The sequence below is a fragment of the Aotus nancymaae genome, unplaced genomic scaffold, assembly GCF_030222135.1.
Source record: "Aotus nancymaae isolate 86718 unplaced genomic scaffold, 86718_ANA_hifiasm-v0.15.2.pri h1tg000008l, whole genome shotgun sequence".
In the NCBI taxonomy this organism is placed as follows: domain Eukaryota; kingdom Metazoa; phylum Chordata; class Mammalia; order Primates; family Aotidae; genus Aotus; species Aotus nancymaae.
Window position 1 is genome coordinate 30065987 of NW_026988419.1, and position 25844 is coordinate 30091830.

General features: G+C 42.5%; 2 protein-coding genes across 29 annotated transcripts in view; both read right to left on the reverse strand.

The window, feature by feature from the left end:
• Nucleotides 1–9513, reverse strand: part of ABI2 (abl interactor 2) — a 114302-nt gene extending 104789 nt beyond the window's left edge. For 21 of the 28 annotated variants that reach the window (XM_064373136.1, XM_064373134.1, XM_064373129.1 and 18 more), the window contains exon 1: nt 9267–9511. In XM_064373136.1, the coding sequence (XP_064229206.1) occupies nt 9267–9383 (117 nt within the window). In that variant the 5' untranslated portion in view covers nt 9384–9511. Of the gene's footprint in view, nt 1–9266 lie in introns of all 28 variants that reach the window. The other 7 variants (XM_064373132.1, XM_012446018.3, XM_064373126.1 and 4 more) reach the window with 4 other exon arrangements.
• A 385-nt stretch (nt 9514–9898) lies between these two features.
• Nucleotides 9899–25844, reverse strand: part of CYP20A1 (cytochrome P450 family 20 subfamily A member 1) — an 81730-nt gene continuing 65784 nt past the window's right edge. Inside the window, exons 14-15 of the transcript XR_010341422.1 lie at nt 12787–12918; nt 9899–10043 (exon numbers count right to left, since the gene is read on the reverse strand). The gene's annotated coding sequence lies outside the window, so the exon portion shown is untranslated. The remainder of the gene's footprint in view (nt 10044–12786; nt 12919–25844) is intronic.

Here is a 25844-nt window from a genome sequence, read left to right on the forward strand (position 1 = left end):
TGACTATGTAATTTTATGAAAATTCATAAACCTTTACACCTAAAAAGGGTGACTTGTACCATATATGTATTAAACCTCAATAAACCTGATTTTAAAAATCAAATGAGAAAATATTGTTATAAATGATTCAAAACAAAGCTGTTTAGTCATCCAAATGTTCTACAAAGTGTATTACTTGTTTCAGAAGAGAAAAGCAAAACTATGTTCCTTGCATGTAACTATACAAATATGAAAAGTACTGGAAAACTATGCAGTATGACTGCATTCTAGGTAATGCTTACAGAACACGAATGTCACTCAAAAAATCAAATAGGAAAAAACTTGCAAGGTAAATTTACAGGTAATTATATCCTACTTATAAAATCATTCAGGGCCAGGCATGGCAGCTCACAGCTGTAATCCCAGCACTTTAGGAAGCCAAGGCAGGAGAACTGCTTAAGCCCAGGTGTTCAAGACCAGCCTGAGCAACATAGTGAGATCTCATTTCTACAAAAAAAAAAAATTAGCTGGGCATGGTGGCATAAATCCCAGCTACTTTGGGGGCTGAAGTGGGAGGACTGTTTGAGCCTGGGAGTGCAAGCTGCAGTGAGCCATAATCATACTACTACATTCCAGCCTGGGTGATAGATTGAGACCCTGTCTCAAAAACAATAAAATAAAGTAATAAAAATAATTCAGTGCATAGGCTCTTGCATATTCAAGTCTATATTTCTTACATTCAGCAACAATTTAATGAGTGGCTACTATATGCACAACAACCTATGGCTAATGGAAAAATATAGAAATGTTTAAGATATGACTCCATCTTCTAGGAGCTTTTTTTCCTTCTAGGGAAGGAAACACAAAGTAAATGAAAAATCCAAAATAGAATGTGTCCTCCCACATGCTACCTCATGAATCCAATCTATTAACCAATCCCATAAAAATTCAACCAAAAGCTATCAAAAATCTACAACTAGGCCAGGCACAGTGGCTCACACCTGTAATCCCAGCACTTTGGGAGGCAAAGGCGGGCGGATCACGAGGTCAAGAGATAAGACCATCCTGGCCAATGTGGTGAAACCTTGTCTCTACTAAAAATACAAAAATTAGCTGGGTGTGGTGGCACATAACTGTAGTCCCAGCTACTCAGGAGGCAGAGATTGCAGTGAGCCAAGATCGCGTCACTGCACTCCAGCCTGGTGACAGAGCGAGACTCCGTCTCAAAAAAAAAAAGAGAGAGAGAAAAAAGAAAAACTAAATGAACAATTAATTTGGTAAAGAGCAATTTTGAACCAGGAAGCTCTTCAAGGAAGGGTAAAATGAGGTGCAACTGGATTCCTTGGATCAATAATGGGAATTAAGAGGTCACTTAAGTTCCTTTGACAAAAAGGTGTAGGAAGTGCACAAATGACAAAATGTTTAACAGAGCAAGGGGTTCAAATATAAATTAGCCTGTTTTTGCAATCTTGTCAAAGATATTGAGGGATTTGTCACCGAAAATCTATTCACCAAATGTCTCTGCTGAGAGTTTGGGACTAATTTCTTGAGGAATGGTAAATCTTGATCAACTTCAAATGAGTTAAGTCATCTTGATCTATGGGGAATTCAGTCTCCCAAAATCTACTCACTTTCCTTACTCTCAACTGACCTCTTTCTCCTTCATCCTAGGTATTTTAAGATTCTCCCATTTGCAAGAACATACAGAACTCGACCTATAAATACAACCAACCTCCTTCCAGTATACTATATGATATCCATTTAAAAAAGCAAGTCGGCCGGGTGCGGTGGCTCACACCTGTAATCCCAGCACTTTGGGAGGCTGAAGCAGGTGGATCACAAGGTTAGGAGTTCAAGACCAGCCTAACTAAGATGGTGAAACCCCATCTCTACTAAAAATACAAAAATTAGCCAGGTGCATGGCAGGTGCCTGTAATCCCAGCTACTTGGGAGGCTGAGGCAGGAGAATTGCTGGAACCAGGGAGGCGGAGGTTGCAGTGAGCAGAGATCAGTTCACACTGTAGTGTGCCTGGGCGACAGAGCAAAACTCTGTCTCAAAAAAAAAAAGAAAGAAAATCAAGCCCAGGATCCTTAAAAGTTTCTTTCAAAGGTATAGAAGATAATATAGAACATAAACCCATTTCTACAAAAATACTGATATATAGTTGTGCACAGAAAAAAGATTTAAATGTATGAGTACCATATATATATTCAACATAATTGGGTAATTTTCCATTTCTTCCATAATATCTACTTGTATTCTCTTAACAATTTTTCAACGATGAGCATGTATTCTAGTGATTTTTATTAAATAAAAATTTTAATCTTTATATTACTTTTTTATGAAACTGATAATATCCCCTCGTAAAAATTTCATGAAGTTTTTAGTGAACTCTGGGAGTATCCAAGTTGATTAAGAGAAGAGAAGGAAAGCTACTAATTTTTTTTTTTTTGAGACAGAATTTCACTCTTGTTGCCCAGGTTGCAGTGCAATGGCGCAATCCTGGCTGACCACAACCTCCGCCTCCTGGATTCAAGCAATTCTCCTGCCTCAGTCTTCTGAGTAGCTGGGATTACAGGCACGTGCCACCGTGCCCAGCTAATTTTTTTTTTTTGAGACAAAGTTATTGCCCAGGCTAGAGTGCAATGACGTGACCCTAGCTCACCGTAACCTTCACCTCCCGGGTGCAAGCAATTCTCCTGCCTCAGCCTCCCGAGTATCCGGGACTACAGGCATGCGCCACCACGCCCAGCTAATTTTTTGTATCTTTCAGTAGGGACGGGGTTTCTCCATGTTGGTGAGGCTGGTCTCGAATTCCTGACCTCAGGTGATCCGCCTGCCTCAGCCTCCCAAAGTGCTAGGATTACAGGCGTGACCATCATGCCTGGCCAAAAGCTACTAATATTATGCCTCTTATTGTTCAAAAGAAAGTTTCAGGTAAAACTTAAAGGTAAATTCTTAATTTCTTCTCTTTTGAGTAAATCCATGGTATAGGAAGATTCTACTCTTAATCCAAACAATGAGATTTTACTATGCATCTATGTGAACTATCACTGACAAAAAGCAGTAACTTTTATCTAACAAAAAGAAGAACATACATATCAACAATTTGGTATTTCAGATTTATTTGGGGAAAATAACAAATATGGAGTCATTTCATCTACCATTAAAGCAACTATATAATAATAAAAATTCTTCTATTTGTAAAAATGTAGATTCTACATTAATCAAAATATTTTTAATTCCTGGACACTTTCAAACATACTAGGCATTATATGTGTTTTTTGTTTTGTTTAGTTTTGTTTTTTTGAGACAGAGTCTTGCTCTATTGCAAGGCTGGTGTGCAGTGGCGAAATCTTGGCTCACTGCAACCTCTGCCTCCCGGGTTCAAGCGATTCTCCTGCCTCAGCCTCCTAAGTAGCTGGGACTACAGGTGCACGCCACTACACCCAGCTAACTTTTGTATTTTTAGTAAAGACAGGGTTTCAGCATGTTGGCCAGGATGGTCTCCATCTCCTGACCCTAATGATCCGCCTGCCTCTGCCTCCTAAAGTGCTGGGATTACAGGCATATCCAGACTATATGTGGATATTAATAAATGAAGAAAAGAAAACACACGGCTTACATATATCTCAAAAAAAGTCTCTACCAATTACTGAATCTTTTGTACAAGCAAGAAATAAAATCAATCTGATAAATATCAGCAGATTGTAGTTACAATTGTTTATTATCATATTTTAGAAAAAATACTTTGACTATTCCATTTTCTAGAGGATGGAATAACGAAACTGTCTAAAGTTTTATTAAAAATAATTTTTGCCAGGCGCAGTGGCTCACACCTGTAATCCCAACACTTTGGGAGGCCGAGGTGGGCAGATCACAAGGTCAAGAGATCGAGACCATTCTGCCAATATGGTGAAACACTGTCTCTACTAAAAATACAAAAATTAGCTGAGTATAGTGGTGCATGCCTATAGTCCCAGCTACTCGGGAGGCTGAGGCAGAATCGCCTGAACCCGGGAGGCTGAGGTTGCAGTGAGCTGAGATTGCACCACTGCACTTCAGCCTGGTGACAGAGTGAGACTCCATCTCAAAAAAAGGAAAAACAAAAGATTTTTAGGGGGCCAGACATGGTGGCTCACGCCAGTAATCCTGGCACTTTGGGAGGCCGAGGCAGATGGATCACATGAGGTCAGGAGTACGAGACCAGCCTGGCTAACTAAATACAAAAATTAGCTGGGCGTGTTGGTACGCGCCTGTAATCCCAGCTACTCAGGAGGCTGAAATAAGAGAATCACTTGAATCCATGGGGAGTGGAGGCTGCAGTGAGCCAATATCACACCATTGCAGTCCAGTCTATACAACAAGAGCAAAACTCCATCTCCAAGGAAAAAAAATTATTTTTAGGCCAGGGGTGGTGGCTCACACCTGTAATTCCAGTACCTTAGGAGGCTGAAGCAGGTGGATCACCTGAGATCAGGAGTTCAAGACCAGCCTGGCCAAGATGGTGAAACTTCATCTCTACTAATAATATAAAAATTATCTAGGTGTGGTGGTATGTGCCTGTAATCCCAGCTATTCAGGAAGCTGAGGCATGAGAATCGCTTGAACCCTGGAGGCAGAGGTTGCAGTGAGCCAAAGTCATGCCACTGCACTCCAGCCTGGACAACAACAGCGAAACTTTTTCTCAAAAAACAAAACAAAAAAAGATTTTTAAACATTTTTGGAGACAGAGTCTCACTCTGTCACCCAGGCTGGAGTGCAGTGGTGGGATCATGGCTCATTGCAGCCTTGATCTCCCAAGCTCAGGTGATCCTCCCACCTCAGCCTCCTGAGTATCTGGGACTACAGGCATACTACCAAGAACAGCTAGTTTTTTTTTTGTTTTTTTTGCACAGAAGGGGTTTTATCATGTTGCCCAGGCTGGTCTCAACTCCTGGGCTCAAGTCATCCACTGGCCCCCACCTCCCAACATGCTGGGATTATAGGCATAAGCCATCGGTCCTGCCCTAAATTTCTAATGTTAAAGCATTAGTAACCTAGAAAGCAGCTATTTACAACCCTGCTCTATCTGTAGATTTTGTGTGTGTATGTATGTTTTAATACAGGAACTATCTCCTCGCTCCTAATGCTGATGATATTTCTGAAGGGTACTTTTCTAAAACACAATTTAAACAGAGTACAATTATTTTCAGGACAGTACAATTATTTCCCTTCCTTGGCTCAATTTTCATATAATTCACATTCAGAATGTTATTTACCTTAAATGTTTTTGATATTCCTAGGCATAAAACCAGTTACTTAAGAACACTGAGCAAAAATATTTATTACATATAATAAACATTTTTTTTCTACTTTATGGGCAAAAATTACATTTCCACACAATAAAATTAGTGTTGGTTTAGTTAACTAGAGCTGGTGGCTAAGACGTGATGCTACAATAAGACTAAATTGGCCAGGCACAATGGCTCACACCCGTAATCCCAGCACGTTGGGAGGCTGAAGCAGGTGGATCACAAGGTCAGGAGATTGAGACCATCCTGGCTAACACGGTGAAACCTCAACTCTACTAAAAATACAAAAAATTAGCTGGGCATGGTGGCACGTGCCTGTAGTCCCAGTTACTCAGGAGGCTGAGGCTAGAGGATCGCTTGAACCCAAGAAATGGAAGGTGTGCTGAGCTGAGATTGCACCACTCACTCCAGCCTGCATGACAGGGAGAGACTCCATCTCAAAATAAAATAAAATAAACAATACAAAAATTAGCCAGGTGTGGTGGCGCATACCTGTAGTCGCAGCTACTCAGGAGGCTGAGGCAGAAGAATCGCCTGAACCCAGGAGGTGGAGGTTGCAGAGAGCCAAAATTACGCCACTGCACTCCAGCCTGGGCAACAGAGCAAGACTCCATTTCAAAAAAAAAAAAAAAGACTAAATTGACCATTTGATCACTGATCCTATCAATTAACTTTCATCTATTGCAGGGTCACAGGCAGCATCAAAACCCCTGCCCATCAGTTCTTTAGTCACAAGGAACATCAGCCAAATGAACAGCTGGATCAGCACAAATCCACTATCACTACATTCTATTTGTCAACTTTCCCAACAAATCATGTAAGAGCTATTGTCTTGGGAGAGTGCACTGATGATATACCCAAGGCATCCTAAAATAAGTGATAATCTAGCAAGAAAAAGTGTAAAATCTATTTCAGACGCTAAACTGAAGAAATATTTAAAAATCTAAGTTCATTTTTATTAAATCAATATTTATGCTTTAAATTTTAAAATGTCATCACATTAAGTTTTGAGTCCCACTGCTAAAACGGACACTGATACCAGTAACATGTTTCTCTTTTTTTTTTGAAACGGAGTTTCGCTCTTATTACCCAGGCTGGAGTGCAATGGCGCGATCTCGGCTCACCGCAACCTCTGCCTCCTGGGTTCAGGCAATTCTCCTGCCTCAGCCTCCTGAGTAGCTGGGATTACAGGCACGCATCACCATGCCCAGCTAATTTTTTTTTTTTTTTTGTATTAGTAGAGACGGGGTTTCACCATGTTGACCAGGATGGTCTCGATCTCTTGACCTCGTGATCCACCCGCCTCGGCCTCCCAAAGTGCTGGGATTACAGGCTTGAGCCACCGTGCCTGGCCATGTTTCTCTTTTCAACTGGAAGAAATGTATAAAAAATTTAAAAAGACAACTGCTCCCTTTAATCTTTCAGCTTTAATAATATGTATCATTTTACCTTTATATAGCAATTATAATTTAAGAGGAACTTGTACCTTCAAATTACAATAAAAAGTCATCTTGTAAAAGAGAGCAATCTATTTTTTATTTTTATTTATTTATTTCTTTATTTTTTTGAGATGGAGTCTTGCTCTGTCGCCAGGCTGGAGTGCAATGTCACCATCTCAGCTCACTGCAACCTCCCCCTCCCAAGTTCAAGATTCCCCTGCCTCAGCTCCCGAATAGCTGGGATTATAGGCGTGCGCCACCATGCCCAACTAATTTTTGTATTATTCATAGAAACAGGGTTTCACCATGTTGGCCCGCATGGTCTTGATCTCTTGACCTCGTGATGTGCCCTCCTCGGCCTCCCAAAATGCTGGAATTACATGCAAGAGCCACCATGCCTGGCTATTTTATTTCTTACTGGTTACTTTTCCACCTTCAATTTCTCTTCTGACCTGCAACTCCCTATCCATAATATGCTGCACAAGGCAATGGGATTACCACTTCAGTCCTTTAGGTTTTGCCTCTTCTAGAGATTGTGAATTCCAAAAAGAAAAAAAAAAATGCGATATTGGGAGGGAATAGGAAAAAAAAAAAAAGATTGTGAATTCCCTTAGAACAGCATTGCTTCCTCCAGTCCTCCTTGGTACCAGCAGTGCACTAGAGTGTAAATTTAACTACATGATATTAATTTCCTCCAAGATCAGCCTCTCCTACTACCTAGACTATGAAACTCTGTAGACACTAGGTATGTACCATCCACCCCTCACACAGTTCTAGGCCAAAAAAGACCTTCGATTTTAGCAAAACATTGAGCAACTGAACCTTTTTTTTTTTGAGACGTAGTCTCACTCTTGTCGCCCAGGCCTGAACCTCTGAATCAGCAAAGTACCTTACAAGTGGACATTTGTATTTTTTTGTATTAATCTTGCTTACATTTCTTTCCTAGTAGCCATACTCAACTGTGTTTTTCGAGGGAACAGGTTTATACTGTGGTTCATTCTCAAATACAAATGTTGTCAACAAGATAATAATGTCTAATCACAAAATCTCACTACTGTAATCAACAATGTGGCCATTACAAAATTTATGAACCTATAAAATTGTAACACCTGTTTTTAAAAACACTAAAACATGAAAATGCTTTCCTATACAGCTGATGTTAAGGTGCCTCCCGCCTATAATCCCAGCACTTTGGGAGGTCGAGGTGGGTGATTACTTGAGGTCAGGAGTTCGAGGCTGGTCTGGCCAACATGGTGAAACCCCATCTTTACTAAAAATACAAGAATTAGCCGGCTGTGGTGACGGAAGCCTGTAGTCACAGCTACTCGGGAAGCTGAAGCACGAGAATAGGTCGAACCCGGGAGACCGGTTTCAGTGAGCACAGATGGGGCCACTGCACTCCCACCTGGACAACAGAGCCAGATTCTGTCTCAAAAAGAAAAGAAAAAAGATTCCTGGAGAGATGGAGGTGGGAGCAAGAAAAAAAAACAGGACTGTGAAGAAACAGTTTAACATACTGCTTCCATTTCCACCTTTATCCCAAGATAGTTTAAATGTGAAAGAAAAAAAATGGAGGCAGAACGCATAATTCAAAATAACCATTTTTTTAAAAAAAAGCAAAGGATGCTGGATTTTGCAAACTGTGCATTTTAACCTGCTATCCTTTCAAGTCATTTTTAAAGAAGGATTTTTTTTTTTTTAATCCACAGAATATTTTGCTTCATCCAGAAGCAGCTGGATCACATGTCACCCAATATACACCGCCTCCACACACGCCGCTACCACTGTGAGCCCTGTGCCAAACGATCCATCACGGTAAAAAAAATTAAACCAGTAGGTTCATCTTCCCAATTCTCTCTAAGAAACAGTAATAGTCCGTCCTCCTCCCACCCTCAGGAAAATTTTCTAACCGGACTAGAGGGAGGAGGGAATCAGTTCATCATCCTTCTCCACAGGGAGAAAAATGGCATTAACTTTCAACAAGAGACCGCTGCTCTTCCACCGTATCCCCTTTACAACATAAAATATTAAGGGCTTTTGAAGCATTCACAGAAATAGAAAACTGAAGTCTGAAGCACTTCATTCTGCAGCAAGATAGCCGCTTAAAAATGGTCCAGAATTTGGGGGATGGAGGTAATCCGTCAAAGCCCGCGAGACCCCTACCCTAAGGGGGAGTAGGATTCCGTCAAACAGAAAATGCCACTCTCCGCCCCCTCCGCCATCCGGAACGCTGACCCGCGCAGAGTGCGGGGGCGGCCGAGGGCAGGAGCAGCGAGGAGGCGGGACGCGACACACGCACCGCGCCGAGGACTGCTTCACGGCTTTTAAAAAGGTTTTAGAGATGCAGTTTATCCAGCCGGAGGATTCCCACCCATTCACCAGCCCCAGCCCTCTTCCAGCTCCCCACCCCCATCGGGGGCTCCACCGGGCCGTGTCCCCGCAGCGGCCTCGGCCCCAAGTCCCAAGGCGCGCGGCTTCCCACTCGGGGGTCCCCTACGCGCCCCTCACCGCCCACCCGAGGCCAGACGCGCCCCAGCGGGGGACGCTTCGCACCTGGATGTAGTTGTTCTCGCAGTAATCGGCCACCCGTTCCAGATTTGTGTAGCTGTCGAAGAGGGCCCGGCGGCCCCCCGGGATTTCCTCTTCCAGCAGCATCTGCAGCTCCGCCATCTTCACATCCTCCTCCTCCTCCTCCTCCTCCTCATACAGCTCGCAGAGGGAGCGGCGGCCGCAGCGCCAGGGAAACCCAGGACCGGGAGAGGAGGAGCGGCGGCGACGGCGGCGGTAACTCGGGAGGAGCAAGAAACAGCCCCAGCGCGCGACAGGGGAGGGGGCGACGGGGGCGGGGCGCGAGCCGACGGACTGCGAGGACGGTCACCGCGGCGACGGCAGGCCGGGCGCGCGCACGCGCGCTCCCCTCTCTCCGCCCCCGGGCGCCCGAAAAAGATTCCCACCCTCGCCCGCGCCGCCGGCCCCTCCCCCACTTCCGGCGTCTCCTAGCGACGACAGGGGTAGGGGCCGGGATGCGCGCGGGGGGCCGGGATGCGCGCGGGAGTCCGTGGCGCAGTTAACCCTTCCGCCGCCCGCCGACCGCTGGAGCGGCTGGAGAAGCTCTCACCTCCCGGCGGCCTTTGTTAGCCCGCCGGAATGCACCAGCCAGTTCCGCTGGCTTCCCGCCGGCGCTCTCCGGGACTCACCTCGGCGCTGTCCTCACCCTGGGGCCGAGCCCCCGTGGGGGTCTTCGGCCTGGGGAACTTCTCGAGGCTTTTCTCCCTCTGCTGCTGATGGGAGACCAAAGGAGGGCACAGCCTCCGCTCTTGGGATCCTCCTCTGTGAAAGATCACACCTCATCAGGGCAGAAATAAAGCTCACAAACTTCCACGCAGCTTTCAATGCCACCTGACTTCATTTTTCTCAAATTTGACCTCATCCTCTTTGTTGCAGTGAATTGCAGTTTCCTAACCCCAGTTTTCCTGCGCTCCTGCCTCTTTGCACTTCCCCACCAATGCCTTTCTCTCCTGCCAGGTTAGCCCCTTTCTCTTCTGGTTTGCGGTGCCCTGGGCCTCAGCTTTTTATGTTTGCCATTTCGATGATTCGCTTCCTCACTCACAACCTTTTCTGTCATTTATCTAATGCTGTCAACTTCGCTGCTCTTTTTCTTATTCATGGTTTCGGTATTTAAAATTTTGAAAACGATTTTGCTGGTAGTAATTGCCTTCTTCACGGGGCTGTTACATAGATAAAATCAACATTTATATGAAAACACCTTGAAAAAAACATGAAGTGCTACAAAAATTCAAGGCAGATAATTTTGCTCTTGCAGTTATAATTCTGTTTTTATTCTCCAGATACTGTGTCCTGTTTCCCTAAATCCAACTACCCCACACAATGTAATCTTGAAAAACTAAAACTCCTGACAATTGCTGAGATATGAAGCTATGACCTTTATTTGTGCTGTGGAAAATCAAGGTTGACTCCCAGCAGTGCCATCTTAGACTTGTTTAGTTAGAACAAGATCCATTGTTTCAACACTTGTTCTTAATCTGGTGATCTCTTGGCCCGCCTACAGTGAATTTTTTTCGTTTAGATGATGAGGAAACTATGTTATACTTCCGAAAAAAATCACTTTTAAACCATACCATTACAAATTTCTGGAGCAAACCCTACTGTTATCGTATTGGCTTCATGATGTATACTTTAGCAGAATGTGTTTTCACTGTGGAACCTAAATTAAGGAGTATTGAAGACGTTGGTCTAGTCCAACTAGTTTTATTCTTAAGCACTTTAATCATCTTCAGTAGTAGTGGTTCTCAAACTTAAGTGTGATGAGCTTGTTAAAAATGAAAGCTGCAGGGTCACACACCCTGGAGATTCATTAGTTTTAGAGTATGAGTGATGGAAATGGGTAGTTACTTAAATGACACATCAACTTGCTTCAAGGAATAAGACATATGAATAATCAAGTGAATAAAACAAATATTAGATGAAGCAAACTTTTCTTTCAGACTAAACTTCAATGGATCAAAAAATACTGTTGAACTTGAAGAAGCCCATCAGTTGAGTTAAAAGGTAGAATTTTCCCCCATCGTTACTTATTCCCACCCAGCATTCTTTCAACTACTGCTTAGCAATTAGACCAATAAACAAATTTCCCTGAGGGATGGTTCATTATTCTAGAAATTACCTTGAAAAGATTCTAGTATTTTCTTTATTAGTGACAACCCTTTGGACCTTAGTTTCCTTATCAAGAAATCAAACCGTGAGGCCTGGAACGGTGGCTCTTGCCTGTAATCCCAGTACTTTGGGAGACCAAGGTGGATGGATCACTTGAGGTCAGGAGTTTGAGACCAGCCTGGAAAACATGGTGAAACCTTGTCTATACTAAAAATACAAAAATTAGCTGGGTGTAGCGGGCTCCTGTAATCACAGAGACTCAGGAGGCTGAGGCTGGAAAATCAAGAATCAGGTGAACCAGGAAGGCGTAGGTTGCAGTGAGTAGAGACTGCCCCACTGCACTCCAGCCTCGGTGACAGAGGGAGACGACAGGAAAAAAAGAGACAGAGAGAAAGAAAAGAGAGAGAGAAATCAAAGGGTGAAACTCAGGTCATGAGTTCTGAAACTTGAGTGTGCACTGGAAAGAATCACCTGGAGGGCTTATTAAAACAGATTGCCGGACCCTACCTCCAGAGTTTTTATTCAGTTGGTCCAGCCCAATTTATTAATATTATGTTTAACAAGTTCCCAGGTGATGCCTATGAAATGGCCCTTCTGGCTCAAAGTCTGTGATTCCAATTTCTGGCAGCTGGGAAACTCCCATCTAGGGAGGTGCTTTGTACACAGCAGATTCCAAGATGCAAGGACATAAACACCAAGATTGGTTAAGCAAAAAAAGGATAACTACAAAATCTGTAAGACTATATACTTATTAGGTTCAAGGATGAGATTGTGTACCTCATGAAAATCTTCCATTAATTCTCCATACTTGTTTAAGCTGATGAAGATAATTGAAATCTGTTCATTTTTACAATTTTTCAGAGGAACTGGTATGATAAAGTGTATTTTTAAGCCCTTAATTACAATTATAACAATAGTATGTACTTCACATCAACTTCTTATAAACATAAATCAGCAAACTCATTGCTCTAAGAAGCCATATGTAAGAGCTTTAGGATGAGAAGATTTTCAAAATTATACAAATCTAATACACCCATGTATGAGGCTATGAAGTTATAACCCACACTGCACTGGAGGTCGGCTCACTGCAACCTCTGCCTCCTGGGTTCAAGCGATTCTCCTGCCTCAGCCTCCTGACTAGCTAGGATTATAGGCACATGCCACCACACCTGGCTAATTTTTTGTATTTAGTAGAGACAACGTTTCACCATGTTTGCCAGGATGGTCTTGATCTTCTGACCTCGTGATCCACCTGCCTCCCAAAGTGCTGGGATTACAGGTGTGAGCCACTGCCTGGCCATTATAACCCATCTTAAAACAATCTTTTTCTTAAATTTATTCCAGTGTTTTTAAAATTATTAGTCCCTTCTAAGTCCCATGTCATATAAGCACATCTTACCTTTAAAAACCGTAACTTCTAGCCAGACAAGTGGCTTGTGCCTGGAGTCCTACCTACTCAGGAGATTGAGGTAGGAGGATCACTTGAACCCTGGAGTTTGAGACCAGTCCTGGGAAACATAGACCTTAGTCTCTGAAAAAAAATTTAAAAATGAATAAAAACCATTACTTTTGTGTATGATTTAATAGTCTTTTTTTTTTTTTTTTTGAGATGGATGTCTCACTCTATCGCCCAGGCTAGAGTGCAGTGGTGCAATCTTGGCTCACAGCAATCTCTGCCTCCCAATTTCAAGCAATTCTCCTGCCTCAGCCTCCCTAGTAGCTGGAACTACTGGCATGCACTACCATGCCGGGCTAATTTTTGTATTTTTAGTAGAGATGGGGTTCCACCTTGTTGGCCAGGCTGATCTCAAACTCCTGACCTCAGGTGATCGCCTGCCTCCACCTCCCGAAGTGCTGGGATTACAGGTGTGAGACACCACATTCGGCCTATCTCCTTTATAAGAACATGTTGCTGCTTATTTCAGGCTAAAAATTGGTCAAACAAAAATCAAGTTACAATATATATCGTTGTATACTGACCTCCCTCATACCTTGGAAAATTCAAAATGTTCACATATTAATCAGATAAATTCAGGATGGATACATTACAGAGAAAAGACCAGGGAAACAATGCTAAAGGCAGACACTAGTTTGAAGATTATTAAATCAATCAAGCTAAGAAATGATGATCTCCAGGGAGAGGAGATGCAAAGAAATAGATGGAGTAATAAATATTTAGTAGGTAAAATCAATAGGGGTTGGTGAATGATTGAATATAAAAGTTAATGAAAGAGAGGAGTCAATATTGGTGGTAAGATTGCTGGCTTGGGCACTTGGGTAGTTGGTGGTGCAATTTACATATAAATTACATAATATTTAACATGCCTAGAAAACCTCCAATTTACATTTATTTTCTGAATGTTTTGATCATTGTTATTAACAACACTGGCATACAAGACACCGTATTAGGCTCTGTGTTGATATTATGCTACTCTAGATAAGTTATTTAATGAAATAAAAGCCTTAAGTAGTATAGCATGTTTTACCCTCTCAAAAGTCTTTAATAGCTGTGGAGGGAGAGGGGGCAAAATGAGAGTAATTCAATGCCTACTATGTGCCAGGGATTCATTCTACATTTCACATGAATTAATCTTCACAACTAAATGCGAAGTAGGTTTTATGATCCTCATTTCCAGATTCAAAAACCAAGGGTTAGAGAAACAAACTTACCAAATATACTTGGAAATCATGGAGTTAGCAATTATACCTGTGTTTAATTTTTTTTGTAATGTTTTTCTTTTCCATTATACCATGCTGAATCATATTTGTACTTTTAACTCTGTAAATGCAATACTTTAGTAATGCACATAGGCTGGGTGCAGTGGGTCACCCTTGTAATCCTAGCACTTTGGGAGGGCAAGGCAGGCAGATCACGAGGTCAGGAGTTTGAGACCAGCCTGTTCAATATGGTGAAACCCCGTTTCTACTAAAAAACACAAAAATTAGCTGGGTGTGGTGATGCACGCCTGTAATCGCAGCTACTCAGGAGGCTGAGGCAGGAGAATTGCTTGAACCTGGGAGGCAGAGGTTGCAGTTAGCTGAGATCATGACACTGCACTCCAGCCTGGGTGTCAGAGTGAGACTCCATCTCAAAATAATAATAATAATAATAATAATGCACATAAACATGAATAATACCTATTGAACATCCATTACATAACCTCTTTTAATTAAAAAAAAAAAGTTAATTCCGGCCAGGCATGTGTCTCATGCCTGTAATCCCAGCATTTTGGGAGGCCATGGCAGGTGGATCACCTGAGGTCAGGAGTTCGAGACCAGCCTGACCAACATGGAGAAACCCCGTCTCTACTAAAAATACAAAATTAGCCAGGCATGGTGGCACATGCCTGTAATCCCAGCTACTCGGGAGGCTGAGGCAGGAGAATTGCTTGAACCCGGGAGGCAGAGGTTGCGTGAGCCAAGATCGTGCCTTTGCACTCCAGCCTGGGCAACAAGAGCAAAACTTCGTCTCAAAAAAAGAAAAGAAAAGAAAAGGTTAATTCCTTTCAATAAAGCAACTCTTTGATACTTCAGGGCATTCACTAAGCATAGGGTTTTTTTTTTTTTCCTTCTCAAGGCTAAACACAACCACTTCTTCTATTCTTCATCAAATATTTCATAGAATTATGGAATGTGCAAGTTGGAGGGCATCTTAAAGATTATCTAGGTCTTAACCCAACATTTTACCGATGAGGGAACTGAAACTAAGAAACATTGATTGCCCAAAGATACCTAGTAAGTGTGAAAACCTAAACTCAAACTCGGGAGAAAGGAATAAAATAAATTTTAGATACAAATATTATTTTTGAGCCGTTTCATGATATTTTGATGTAAATTCAGTTCTTATTCTTACAAGTAACTGTCTCCTTTTGGAGTCCTCACCATCTTGTCAAAATCTTTAAAATGTGACCCCAAATTGAACACAGTATTCCATATTCGAAGCAAAAATGATACCAGACAACAATCTCAATACAGTGTTTTTAGAACTTGACAACATTATTCTAAAGTTCATGTATAAAAATAATAACACAAAAGTAGCCAGGACTTTTCTGAAAAAGGATAATCAGGAAGAAAATTTGTGGGTCTAATTAATAAAAACACATAAAGTAGCCTGTAGTCCCAGCACTTTGGGAGGCCGAGGTAGGCAGATCATCTGAGGTCAGGAGTTCCAGACCAGACTGCCCAACATGGTGAAACCCCGTCTCTACTAAAAATACAAAAATTAGCTTGGCGTGGTGGCGTGAGCCTGTAGTCCCAGATACTCAGGATGCTGAAGCAGGAGAATTGCCCGAACCCCGGAGGCGGAGGTTGCAGTGAGCCGAGATTGTGCCATTGCACTCCAGCCTGGCGCCTGGCAATAGAGTGAGACTCTGCCTCAATAAAATACAAAAATTAGCTGGGTGTGGTAGTGAGAGCCTATAATCCCAGCTACTTGGGAGGCTGAAGCAGGAGAATCACTTGAATCTGGGAGCCAGAGGTTGCAGTGAGCCAAGATTGTACACTGCACTCCACACTGGGCAACAGAGTGAGACTGTCTCAAAAACACACACACACACACACACACACACACACACACACACATATGAAGTAGAATAAATGAAAGTATCATCATTTAAATATAAGAATTAAATGTATGATCAATGTAACATTTCAAATCAAAGGAAAATAAAGAGTACTAGAACAACTAGATAACAGGAAAAAAAAGATGTTAGATCATGATATAAAAATAAATACTAGGCCAGGCACAGTGGCTCACACCTGTAATCCCAGAAATTTTAGAGGCCAAGGCAGGCAGATCACCTGAGCTCAGGAGGTTCAGACCAGCCTGGGCAACAAAGGAGATCCTGTCTCTACAAAAAAATAGGAAAATTAGCTGGGCGGGTGGCACATGCCCATAGTTGCAGCTACTTAAGAGACTGAGAGGGGAGGATGGCTTGAGCCTGGGAGGCAGAGGTTGTAGTGAGCTGAGACTGTGCCACTGCACTCCAGCCTGGGCAACAGAGCCAGACCCTGTCTCAAAAAATAATAATAATAAATAAGTAAATAAATTCTGGCTGAGTGAGGTGGGGCACACCTGTAATCCCAACACGTTAGAAGGCCGAGGCAAGAGAATCACTTGAGCCCAGGAGTCCAAAACCAGCCTGGACAACAAAGTAAGACCCCTGTCTATACACAAAAAATTAAAAATAAATTAGCCAGGCATGGTGACACATGCCTGTGTAATCCCAGCTACCTGGGAGGCTGAGATGGGAGGATCTCTTGAGCCCAGGAGGTTGAGGCTGCAGTGAGCTGTGATCTGCACCACTGTACTCCAGCCTGGGCGACAGAATGACTCTGTCTCAAAATAATAATAAATAATTGCAATATAAATTCAAGATTTCAAGTTTTAAAAACCCTAAAAGAGGCTGAGCACAGTGGCTCACACTTGTAATCCAGGCACTTTGGGAGGCTGAGGTGGGTGGATCACTTGAGGTCAGGAATTCAAGATCGGCCTGGCCAACATGGTAAAACTCCATCTCAACCAAAAAATATAAAAATTAGCTGGGCATGGTGGTGTGCATCTGTAGTCCCAGATACTCTGGAGGCTGAGGTAGGAGAATCGATTGAACCTGAGAGGCAGAGGCTGCAGTAAGCCAAGATCCTGCCACTACACTCCAGCATGGGTGACAGAGTGAAAACTTATCCCAAAAAATAAATACAAATACAAAATTAGCCAGGAATGGTGGCATGCGCCTGTAATCCCAGCTACTTGGGTGGTTGAGGCATGAGCATTTCTTGAATCCAGGAGGTGGAGGCTGCAGTGAGCTGAGATTTCACCACTTCATTCCAGCCTGGGCAACAGAGCAAGAGTCTGTCTCAAAAAAACTAAAAGAAAATTAAGGTAGATATGTAACATTGAAATGGAGAGGATCTCTCTGAATTATATTTGAAAAAAAAGGAAAATAAAAATGTTAAACTTTCATAAAATTTAAAATAGCACAAATAGTTTAAAAAAAAGAAAATCAGGAAAATGTCTGATGTTTATGATGAAGGGTTAATATTTTTAATATATAAAGAATACATAAAAAGCTCTTAGAAATCAACAAGACAAATACCCAATAGAGAAAAGGACATAAACAGGCAAATTTACAAAATAAGAAACATAAATGGTCGATAAATGTGACTAAAAAAGGTTTGATATCCCAATAATCAAAGAAATGCAAGTAAAATAAAAAGATAACATTTCTCACCTATCAGATTGACAAAGATTACAACGAATGACAATACCAACTATACATACTCATGAATTTAATTTGATATATCCTTTCTAAAAGGTAATTTGTAAATATATAGTGTGTGTATATGTGTGTGTATTATATACTCTGAATGGCAGAATTGTATGGTTTTTTAGTTTTATTCATCTTAATTTCTCTAAAATGAATAGATTATTTTTTCTTTCTTTCTTTCTTTTCTTTTTTTTCCAGACAGAGGAGTCTTGCTCTTTCTCCAGGTGCCAGGCTGGAGTGCAGTGCCATGATCTCAGTTCACTGCAACCTCCGCCTCCCAGCTTCAAGCAATTCTCCTGCCTCAGCCTCCCGAGTAGCTGGGACTACAGGTGCGCACCACCATGCCCAGCTAATTTTTTGTATTTTAGTAGAGAAAGGGTTTCACTATGTTGTCTAGGATGGTCTCAATCTCTTGACCTAGTAATCCGCCCATCTCAGCCTCCCAAAGTGCTGGGATTACAGGCATGAGCCACCGTGCCCAACCAAACATGGATTATTTTTTTACAAGTCCAGTGAGAGTTTTATCTCCCCAAACTAGAAAGGAGACTTTTTTTTTGAGACAGTCTCACTCTGTCACCTAGGCTGGAGTGCAGTGGTGCAATCTTGGCTTACTGCAACTTCTACCTCCCAGGTTTAGGTGATTTTCGTGCTTCAGCCTCCTGAGTAGCTGGGATTACAGGCTCGTGCCACCACACCTGGCTAATTTTTTGTATTATTAGTAGAGACTGGGTTTCACCCTGTTGGCCAGGCTGGTCTCAAACTCCTGACCTCATAATCCACCATCTCAGCCTCCCAAAGTGCTAGGATTATATGCATGAGCCACTGTACCGGCCCAGAAAGGATACTTTTATTAATGCAACCCAAGATGAATTCTTTTTAGTAATTTTATCATCAACTTGATTTACGTTATCTGTTAGATATTACACAGTACTCCGGAGAAATGCATACAGAGTTTTGTAATCAGAAATGATGCGACTGGCCAGGTGTGGTGGCTCATGCCTGTAATCTCAGTACTTTGGAAGGCCAATGCTAGCAGATCCCTTGAACTCAGGAGTTTAAGAAGGCCCTGCAACATAGTGAGACCCCATCTTTACACAAATTGAATTAGCCACCTATAGTGGTACATGCTTATAGTCCCCACTACTAGGGAGGCTGAGATGGGAGGATCACTTGAACCCAGAAGTTTGAGGCTGCAGTGAGCTACAATCATGCCACTGCACTCTAGTCTGGGCAACAATGATATCCTGTCTCTTTAAAAAAAAAAAAAGGACCAAATAACTTTTTTTTTTTAAGTCTTACTCTGCAATACAACTGTGCAATACAGTATTCCATGCTTTATAGCTGTGTGAATACAATTTTTTTAGGGGGGTGGCCTATTTATTTTTGAGATGGAGTCTTGCTCTATTGTCCAGGCTGGAGCTATGATCTCAGCTCACTGCAACCTCCACTTCCTGGGTTCAAGCAATTCTTGTGCCTCAGCCTCCCCAAGTAGCTGGGATCGCAGGTGTGCACCACCAGACCTGGCTAATTTTTCTGTTTTTAGTAGAGATGGGGTTTCACCATGAAGGCCAGGCTGATCTTGAACTCCTGACCTCAGGTGATCTGCCTGCCTTGGCCTCCCAAAGTGCTGGGATTACAGGCGTAAGCCACTGCACGGGGCCACAGTATTTTTGTTTTTCGAGACAAGGTCTCACTTTGTCACCTAGGCTGGAGTACAGTGGTCTGATCTTTGCTCAGTGTAGCCTTGACCTCCCGGCCTCAAGTGATCCTCCTACCTAAGCCTTCCAAGTATCTGGAACTATAGGCACACACCTGTATTTTTGCAGACAGACTCTTGCTATGTTGCCTAGGCTTCTTAAACTCTGAGCTCAAGTGATCTTCCTACCTTGGCCTCTCAAAGGGCTGGAATTACAGGTATGAGCCATCACACCCACCCTTTGCTCTTTATTATGAAACTACAAACATACAAGTATGGAGAATAATATAATGAATACACAAATAGTCATTAATTAGATGTGACAGTGTATTCTATTTTTACCTTGTCTTCTCATTTTATTCTTATACTGGAGAATTTTAAATATAATTACAGTAATCAGGACATGTAACCCCTACATAGTTTAGTACATATCTCTAAAAAACAAGGACATTTTGCTACATAATCACAATATCTTTTTTTTTTTTTTTTTTTTTTGAGATCGAGTCTCACTCTGTTGCCCAGGCTGGAGTGCAGTGGTACAATTTTGGCTCACTACAACCTCTGCCTCCTGGGTTCAAATGATTTTTGTGCCTCATCCTCCTGAGTAGCTGGAACTACTGGTGCCTGTCACCATGCCCAGCTAATTTTTTTTTTCTTTTTCTTTTTCTTCTTTTTCTTTTTCTTTTCTTTTTTCTTTTTTTCTTTTTCTTTTTTTTTCTTTTTTTCTTTTTCTTTTTTTCTTTTTTTTCCTCTTCTCTTTTTTTTTTTTTTTTTTTTTTTGAGACGGAGTTTCGCTCTTGATACCCAGGCTGGAGTGCAATGGCGCGATCTCGGCTCACCGCAACCTCCGCCTCCTGGGTTCAGGCAATTCTCCTGCCTCAGCCTCCTGAGTAGCTGGGATTACAGGCACACACACGCCACCATGCCCAGCTAATTTTTTGTATTAGTAGAGACGGGGTTTCACCATGTTGACCAGGATGGTCTCAATCTCTTGACCTCGTGATCCACCCGCCTCGGCCTCCCAAAGTGCTGGTATTACAGGCTTGAGCCACCGCGCCCGGCCCAGCTAATTTTTATATTTTTAGTAGATATGGGGCTTCAGCATGTTGGCCAGGCTGATCTCAAATTCCTGACCTCAGGGGATCTGCCTGCCTCTCCCTCCCAGAGTGCTGGGATTACAGGCGTGAGCCACCATGCCTGGCTACAGTATCATTTTTATATCCAACAAAATCAATTACAATACCCTCATATTATCCGCTACACAAATAGAAAACATTTTTCAAGAAGAAACTACCCTTTTTGGAAAAAGATAACGATTATCTCACACAGTTTCTGAGAATCAGGAATCTGGGAGCAGCTCCACTGGGTGGTGTGGCTCTGAGTCACTCATGATAGTGTAGTTCAGATGTCAGCCAGTGATGCTGTCATCTGAAGGCTTGATGGGGCTGGGGAATCTGCTTCCAAGATGACTCATCCACATCTTCTTGATGGAAATCTCGGCTCCTCATTCTTTGTTTTAGTTCCTCACCACATAGACCTTCCAGTAGAGCTGCTGCATCCTAGTTCTAGAGCTCTAGTTCTTGGAAGTCCAAGATCAAGGATCAAGGTGCTGGTACTCTGGGTTTCTCCTAAGGCCTCTCCTCTGACCTTACTGGTCATCTTCTTTCTGTGTCCTCATATGGCCTTTCCTCTGTGTGCCCATCCCTGGTCTCTTCACATATAAGAGGTGCATAGGGCAAGGTATGAAGGAAGGATATGGAGTTTTTGTGCCTTCCCTGGGCTGCCACCCTCCAGGAATCGCCACATGTTCAGATACCTGGAAGCTCCAAAAAATTTATTTTTTTTCCCCTTGAGACAGGCTCTTGCTCAAGACCTGGTGTCACTCAGGCTGGAGTGTGGTGGGTTGATCATGGCTCACTGCAACCTCCATTTCCTGGGCTTAAGCTATTCTCCTGCCTCAGCCTCTGGGGTAGTTAAGATTACAGGGTGCACACCATCAAGCCTAACTAATTTTTGTATTATTTTTGTATTCTTTTCCTTTTGTAGAGATGGAGTCTCACTATGTTGACCAGGTTGGTCTCGAATTCCTGAGCTCAAGCGATCAGCCCACCTTGTCCTCCCAAAGTGTTGGAATTATGGGCGTAAGCCACCACACCTGACTGAAAATTACTCTTATAAAGAAGAGAGGCCAGGCATGGTGGCTTACAAGGCAGACAGATCCATTGAGCTCAGGAGTTTAAGACCAGCCTGAACAACAGGGCAAAAGCCTGTCTCTACAAAAAAATACAAAAATTAACTAGGCATTGGTGGCTTGCATCTGTAGTCCCAGCTACTCGGGAGGCTGAGGCAGGAGGATCACTTGAGCTGGGTAAGTTGAGGCTGCAATGAGCCTTGATCCTGATGGCGCCACTGCACTCCAGCCTGGGCAACAGAGCAAGACCTTGTCTCAAAAAAAAAAAAAAAAGAGAGAGAGGAGAGAGAGAAGACATATTGTACACCCAGAACATAACCTGAAGGGATTATATTTTAATATTTAGTAATGTATAGTTTCCTTATCAGCAATACCAAAATAAAGAGCTCCCTAAAAGATAAAGAGATTAAAATTTTTAAACATTAAACCGTAAGAGAGTAGACAGTATAAATTTGAAATTGTGCACCATAATGTAGTTCTAGTTATAACAATGGGGTAGGTTAGGCACGGTGGCTCATGTCTGCAATCTCCACACTTTGGGAAATGGAGGCAGGTGGATCACTTCAGGTCAGGAGTTTGAGACCAGCCTGACTGACATGGTGAAACCTTGTCTCCACTACAAATACAAAAAAGTAGCTGGGTATCGTGGCTCACGCTTGTAATCCCAGCTACTCAGGAGGCTGGGGCAGGAGAATTGCTTGAAACTGGGAGGTGGAGGTTGCAGTGAGCCAAGATTGTGCCACCACACTCCAGTCTAGGTGACAGAGGGAGACTCCATCTCAAAAAAGAAAAAGAATGGGGTAGCCAGCTGAGTGTGGTAGCTCAGGCCTGTAATCCCAACACTTTGGGAGGCAGAGGTGGGAGGATCACTTGACTCCAGGAGTTTGAAACCAACCTGACCAACATAGTGAAACCCTGTCTCTACAAAAAATAAAAAATTAGCCAGGCTTACTGGCATGTGCCTGTTGTCTCTGCTACTGGGAGAGGCTGAAGCAGGAGGATCATTTGAGCCCAGGGAGTTGAGGTGGTGCGGTGAGCCATGATCCCACCTCTGGGCGACAGAGCGAGACCCCATCTCAAAAGAAAGAAAGAGAGAAGCCAGGGGAGAGGGGGAAGGAGGGAGGAAGGAAGAAAGAGAAAGAAAGAAAGGAAAAGAAAGAATAGGGTAGAAAATGTCTTTTAAAAATACTTTATATTTAAATTTTTATTTTTTAGAGACAGGGTCTTGCTCTGTCACCCAGGCTGGAGTGGAGTGGTGCTGTTTTAGCTCACTGCAGCCTCAAGTTCCTGGGTGATCTGCCCACCTCATTCTCCTGCCCCAGCCTCCCAAGTAGCTGGGACTACAGGCATGAGCCGCTGTGTCTAGCCTATTCATATTTTTGTTTTAAATTATGCTGAAGATTTTCTTAAACTTCAAGTTTCAAAATGTATTAGCTGAGTTTTTATTACTGAAAAGTACACTAACCTTCATTTAATAATGTAAATTACAGAGTTTGAAATGTAACAGTTTTTCTGATTATGCATTAATACCATTAGAACATGTATGCTGAATATTAACTGACCTATCATATGTATGATTTTCAAACCTTGCTAGTTTTTAAAAAAACAATTAGTTTCTTGTCCACTGCAATAATATTGCAAACAAAGAGGTTATACGTTGACAAAATTGCTAACTGAATACTATGGTGCTTGGTAATAATGTCTCATTTGTGTAGTACAAGGTTGATAAGAATAAGGGTATTCTTGGCCACCCATTGCTATTTTCATGAAATGGAATGTAGAAGAGGTTAACAGCAAACAAAAACTGATTCATAATTTTATCAAAGTTATTTTATGTATCCTCTTGGAAAGAAAGGAGTATAACAGAATAATCTTGATATTTTAAAATGGCAGGGAACACTGAATTTAACTACACTTAAAATATTTCAGTAGGATTTCTTCCTTCCTCCTCCACAGGAATTAACAATATATTTCTCACAGATTTCTGTTAACTACTTCTATTATCTAAATGTCTACCCATATGACTAAGTGAATGATTCATATCACTGAAATATTTCATAGGGTTTTATAATGATATTTCAGGGAAAAACATCATTTTAACTTCCAGCAGAAAATTTTTGGGCAATTATGGTTAATATAGAGGAAAGTAGAGTTTCATGAGTTAAATGGTTTAAGAAAAGAGATTTTTAGTGTATTGGAATTCTTTTGACAGCATGTGGTGGCTCATACCTGTAATCCTAGCACTTTAAGAGGCCAAGCTGGTGGGGGGAATTACTTGAGTCCAGGAGTTTGAGACCAGCCTGGACAACATGGTGAAACCTCATCTCTACAAAAAACACAAAAACTGGCCAGGCATGGTGGCTAGAGCCTGTAGTCCCAGCTACTCAGGAAGCTGAGGTGGGAGGATCGCTTGAGCCCTGGAGGTTGAGGCTACAGTGAGCAATGATCATGCCTCTGCACTCCAGCCTAATCAACAGAGTGAGACCATGTTTCAAAAAATTTATATATACTTTTCCAACTTTAATAAATGTGTATTATGAATTTTTTTTTGTCATTTTCTTTTTTACAAAAAGATTGGGATCTATTCATTGCCTATGTTGTAAAGAATTGTAAGGCATTCTAGAGAGATTTAAACCACTTAAAACATAAATCATGAATGAGATACTTATGGATATTTGCAAGGACAACTATCATACAACCAAGAAGGATAGCCCTCAAACACCAAGTCATAAGCACCATGCCCTCTAAGGTCAGACATGTTGGGGGCCAGCTCCATGGGTTGCAACCAGTATAGTTGCTCAGAATTCCACTGCTCAGAGGGGCACTATGCTTGGGGTTTAATGCTTTGAAGGCACTTAAAAAAAATTTTTTTTTTTTTTGAGACAGAGTCTAGCTCTGTTGCCAGACTGGAGTGCAGTGGTGCAACCTTGGCTCACTGCAGCATCTGTCTCCCAGGTTCAAGCAATTCTCCTGCCTCAGCCTCCCTAAGAGCTGGGATTACAGGCATGCACTGCCACATCCAGCTAATTTTTGTGTTTTTGGTAGAGATGGGGTTTCACCATGTTGGCCAGGATGGTCTCGAACTCCTGACCTCGTGATTTGCCTGTCTCAGCCTCTCAAAGTGCTGGGATTATAGGCGTGAGCCACTGTGTTTGGCCTGAATTCTTTTAATTTTATTTATTTATTTATTTTGAGATGGAGTCTTGCTCTGTCACCCAGGCTGGAGTGCAGTGGTGCGATCTCGGCTCAAGGCAACCTTCCCCCACTGGGTTCAAGTGATTCTCCTGCCTCAGCCTCCCGAGTAGCTGGGACTACACGCATGTGCCGCCATGCTCTGCTAATTTTTTGTATTTTTAGTAGAGGTGGGTTTTCGCCATGTTAGCCAGGATGGTCTTGATCTCCTGACCTAGTGATCTGCCCACCTCAGTCTCCCAAAGTGCTGGGATTACAGGCGTGAGCCATCGTGCCCGTCTAAATTCTTAATTGTTTGATTTTTGAATTTGTGTCTTGTAAGTTAAGTCCAATGGGACCATGGAGCATGCACCAGGAAATTGGAGCCCACCTCCATGCTTCCCCATACAGGTTCTCAGTGACTAGCTTCCTGCCCCTTGGTGCCCTAGACACCACCCAGCCTCCCTCTCCCCAACCCCGCTCACTACTACAACCACTATTGCCTTCTGCCCCAAGCAGCCATTGGATTACATTGGCAGGAAAGTGGAAGGGAGGTTCACTTTTCCCTGTGGTCACCCTCAGCCTCCAGTAGGGATCTGGGTGCAGGTTGGAGAGGGCCCACAAGCAGTCTGTTTTGCAGTATCTTGAGGAAAAGCAAGGAAACAGTCAAATCTGCTTTGGGCTGGAAGCACCACAGTATGTTCACTAGGTGACTTGGTAGGGTTCTCTAGCCCACCCCAGTCAATAAAGTGTCCCAGTGCAAGAGATTTCAGTTCTTTGGGGTCACATCCACCAAAGGTTGAAAAGGCAGGGCTATGAGAAGAGCTTTCCTCTCCCAAGTAGGTCTCACAAATTATATAGACAGCAGTGATTGTGCCTCTTAAAATACAAATGAACTAAAAAAGCTTTATAAACATCATAACATGGGCTGTGGGACATCTTTCAAGTGTTTTGTTTGTTTTTAGGAGACTGTTATCCTATTTCTCTGTTATCAATAGCATATTATCCTAATTTAGCCAGTTCTTTTTATCTTAGATGGCCTTTTTTGTTTGTTTTAAATTATTCCTTTTTAGTTTTATTTTTGAGACAGGGTCTCACTCTGTCACTTAGGCTGAATTGCAGTGGTGCACGAT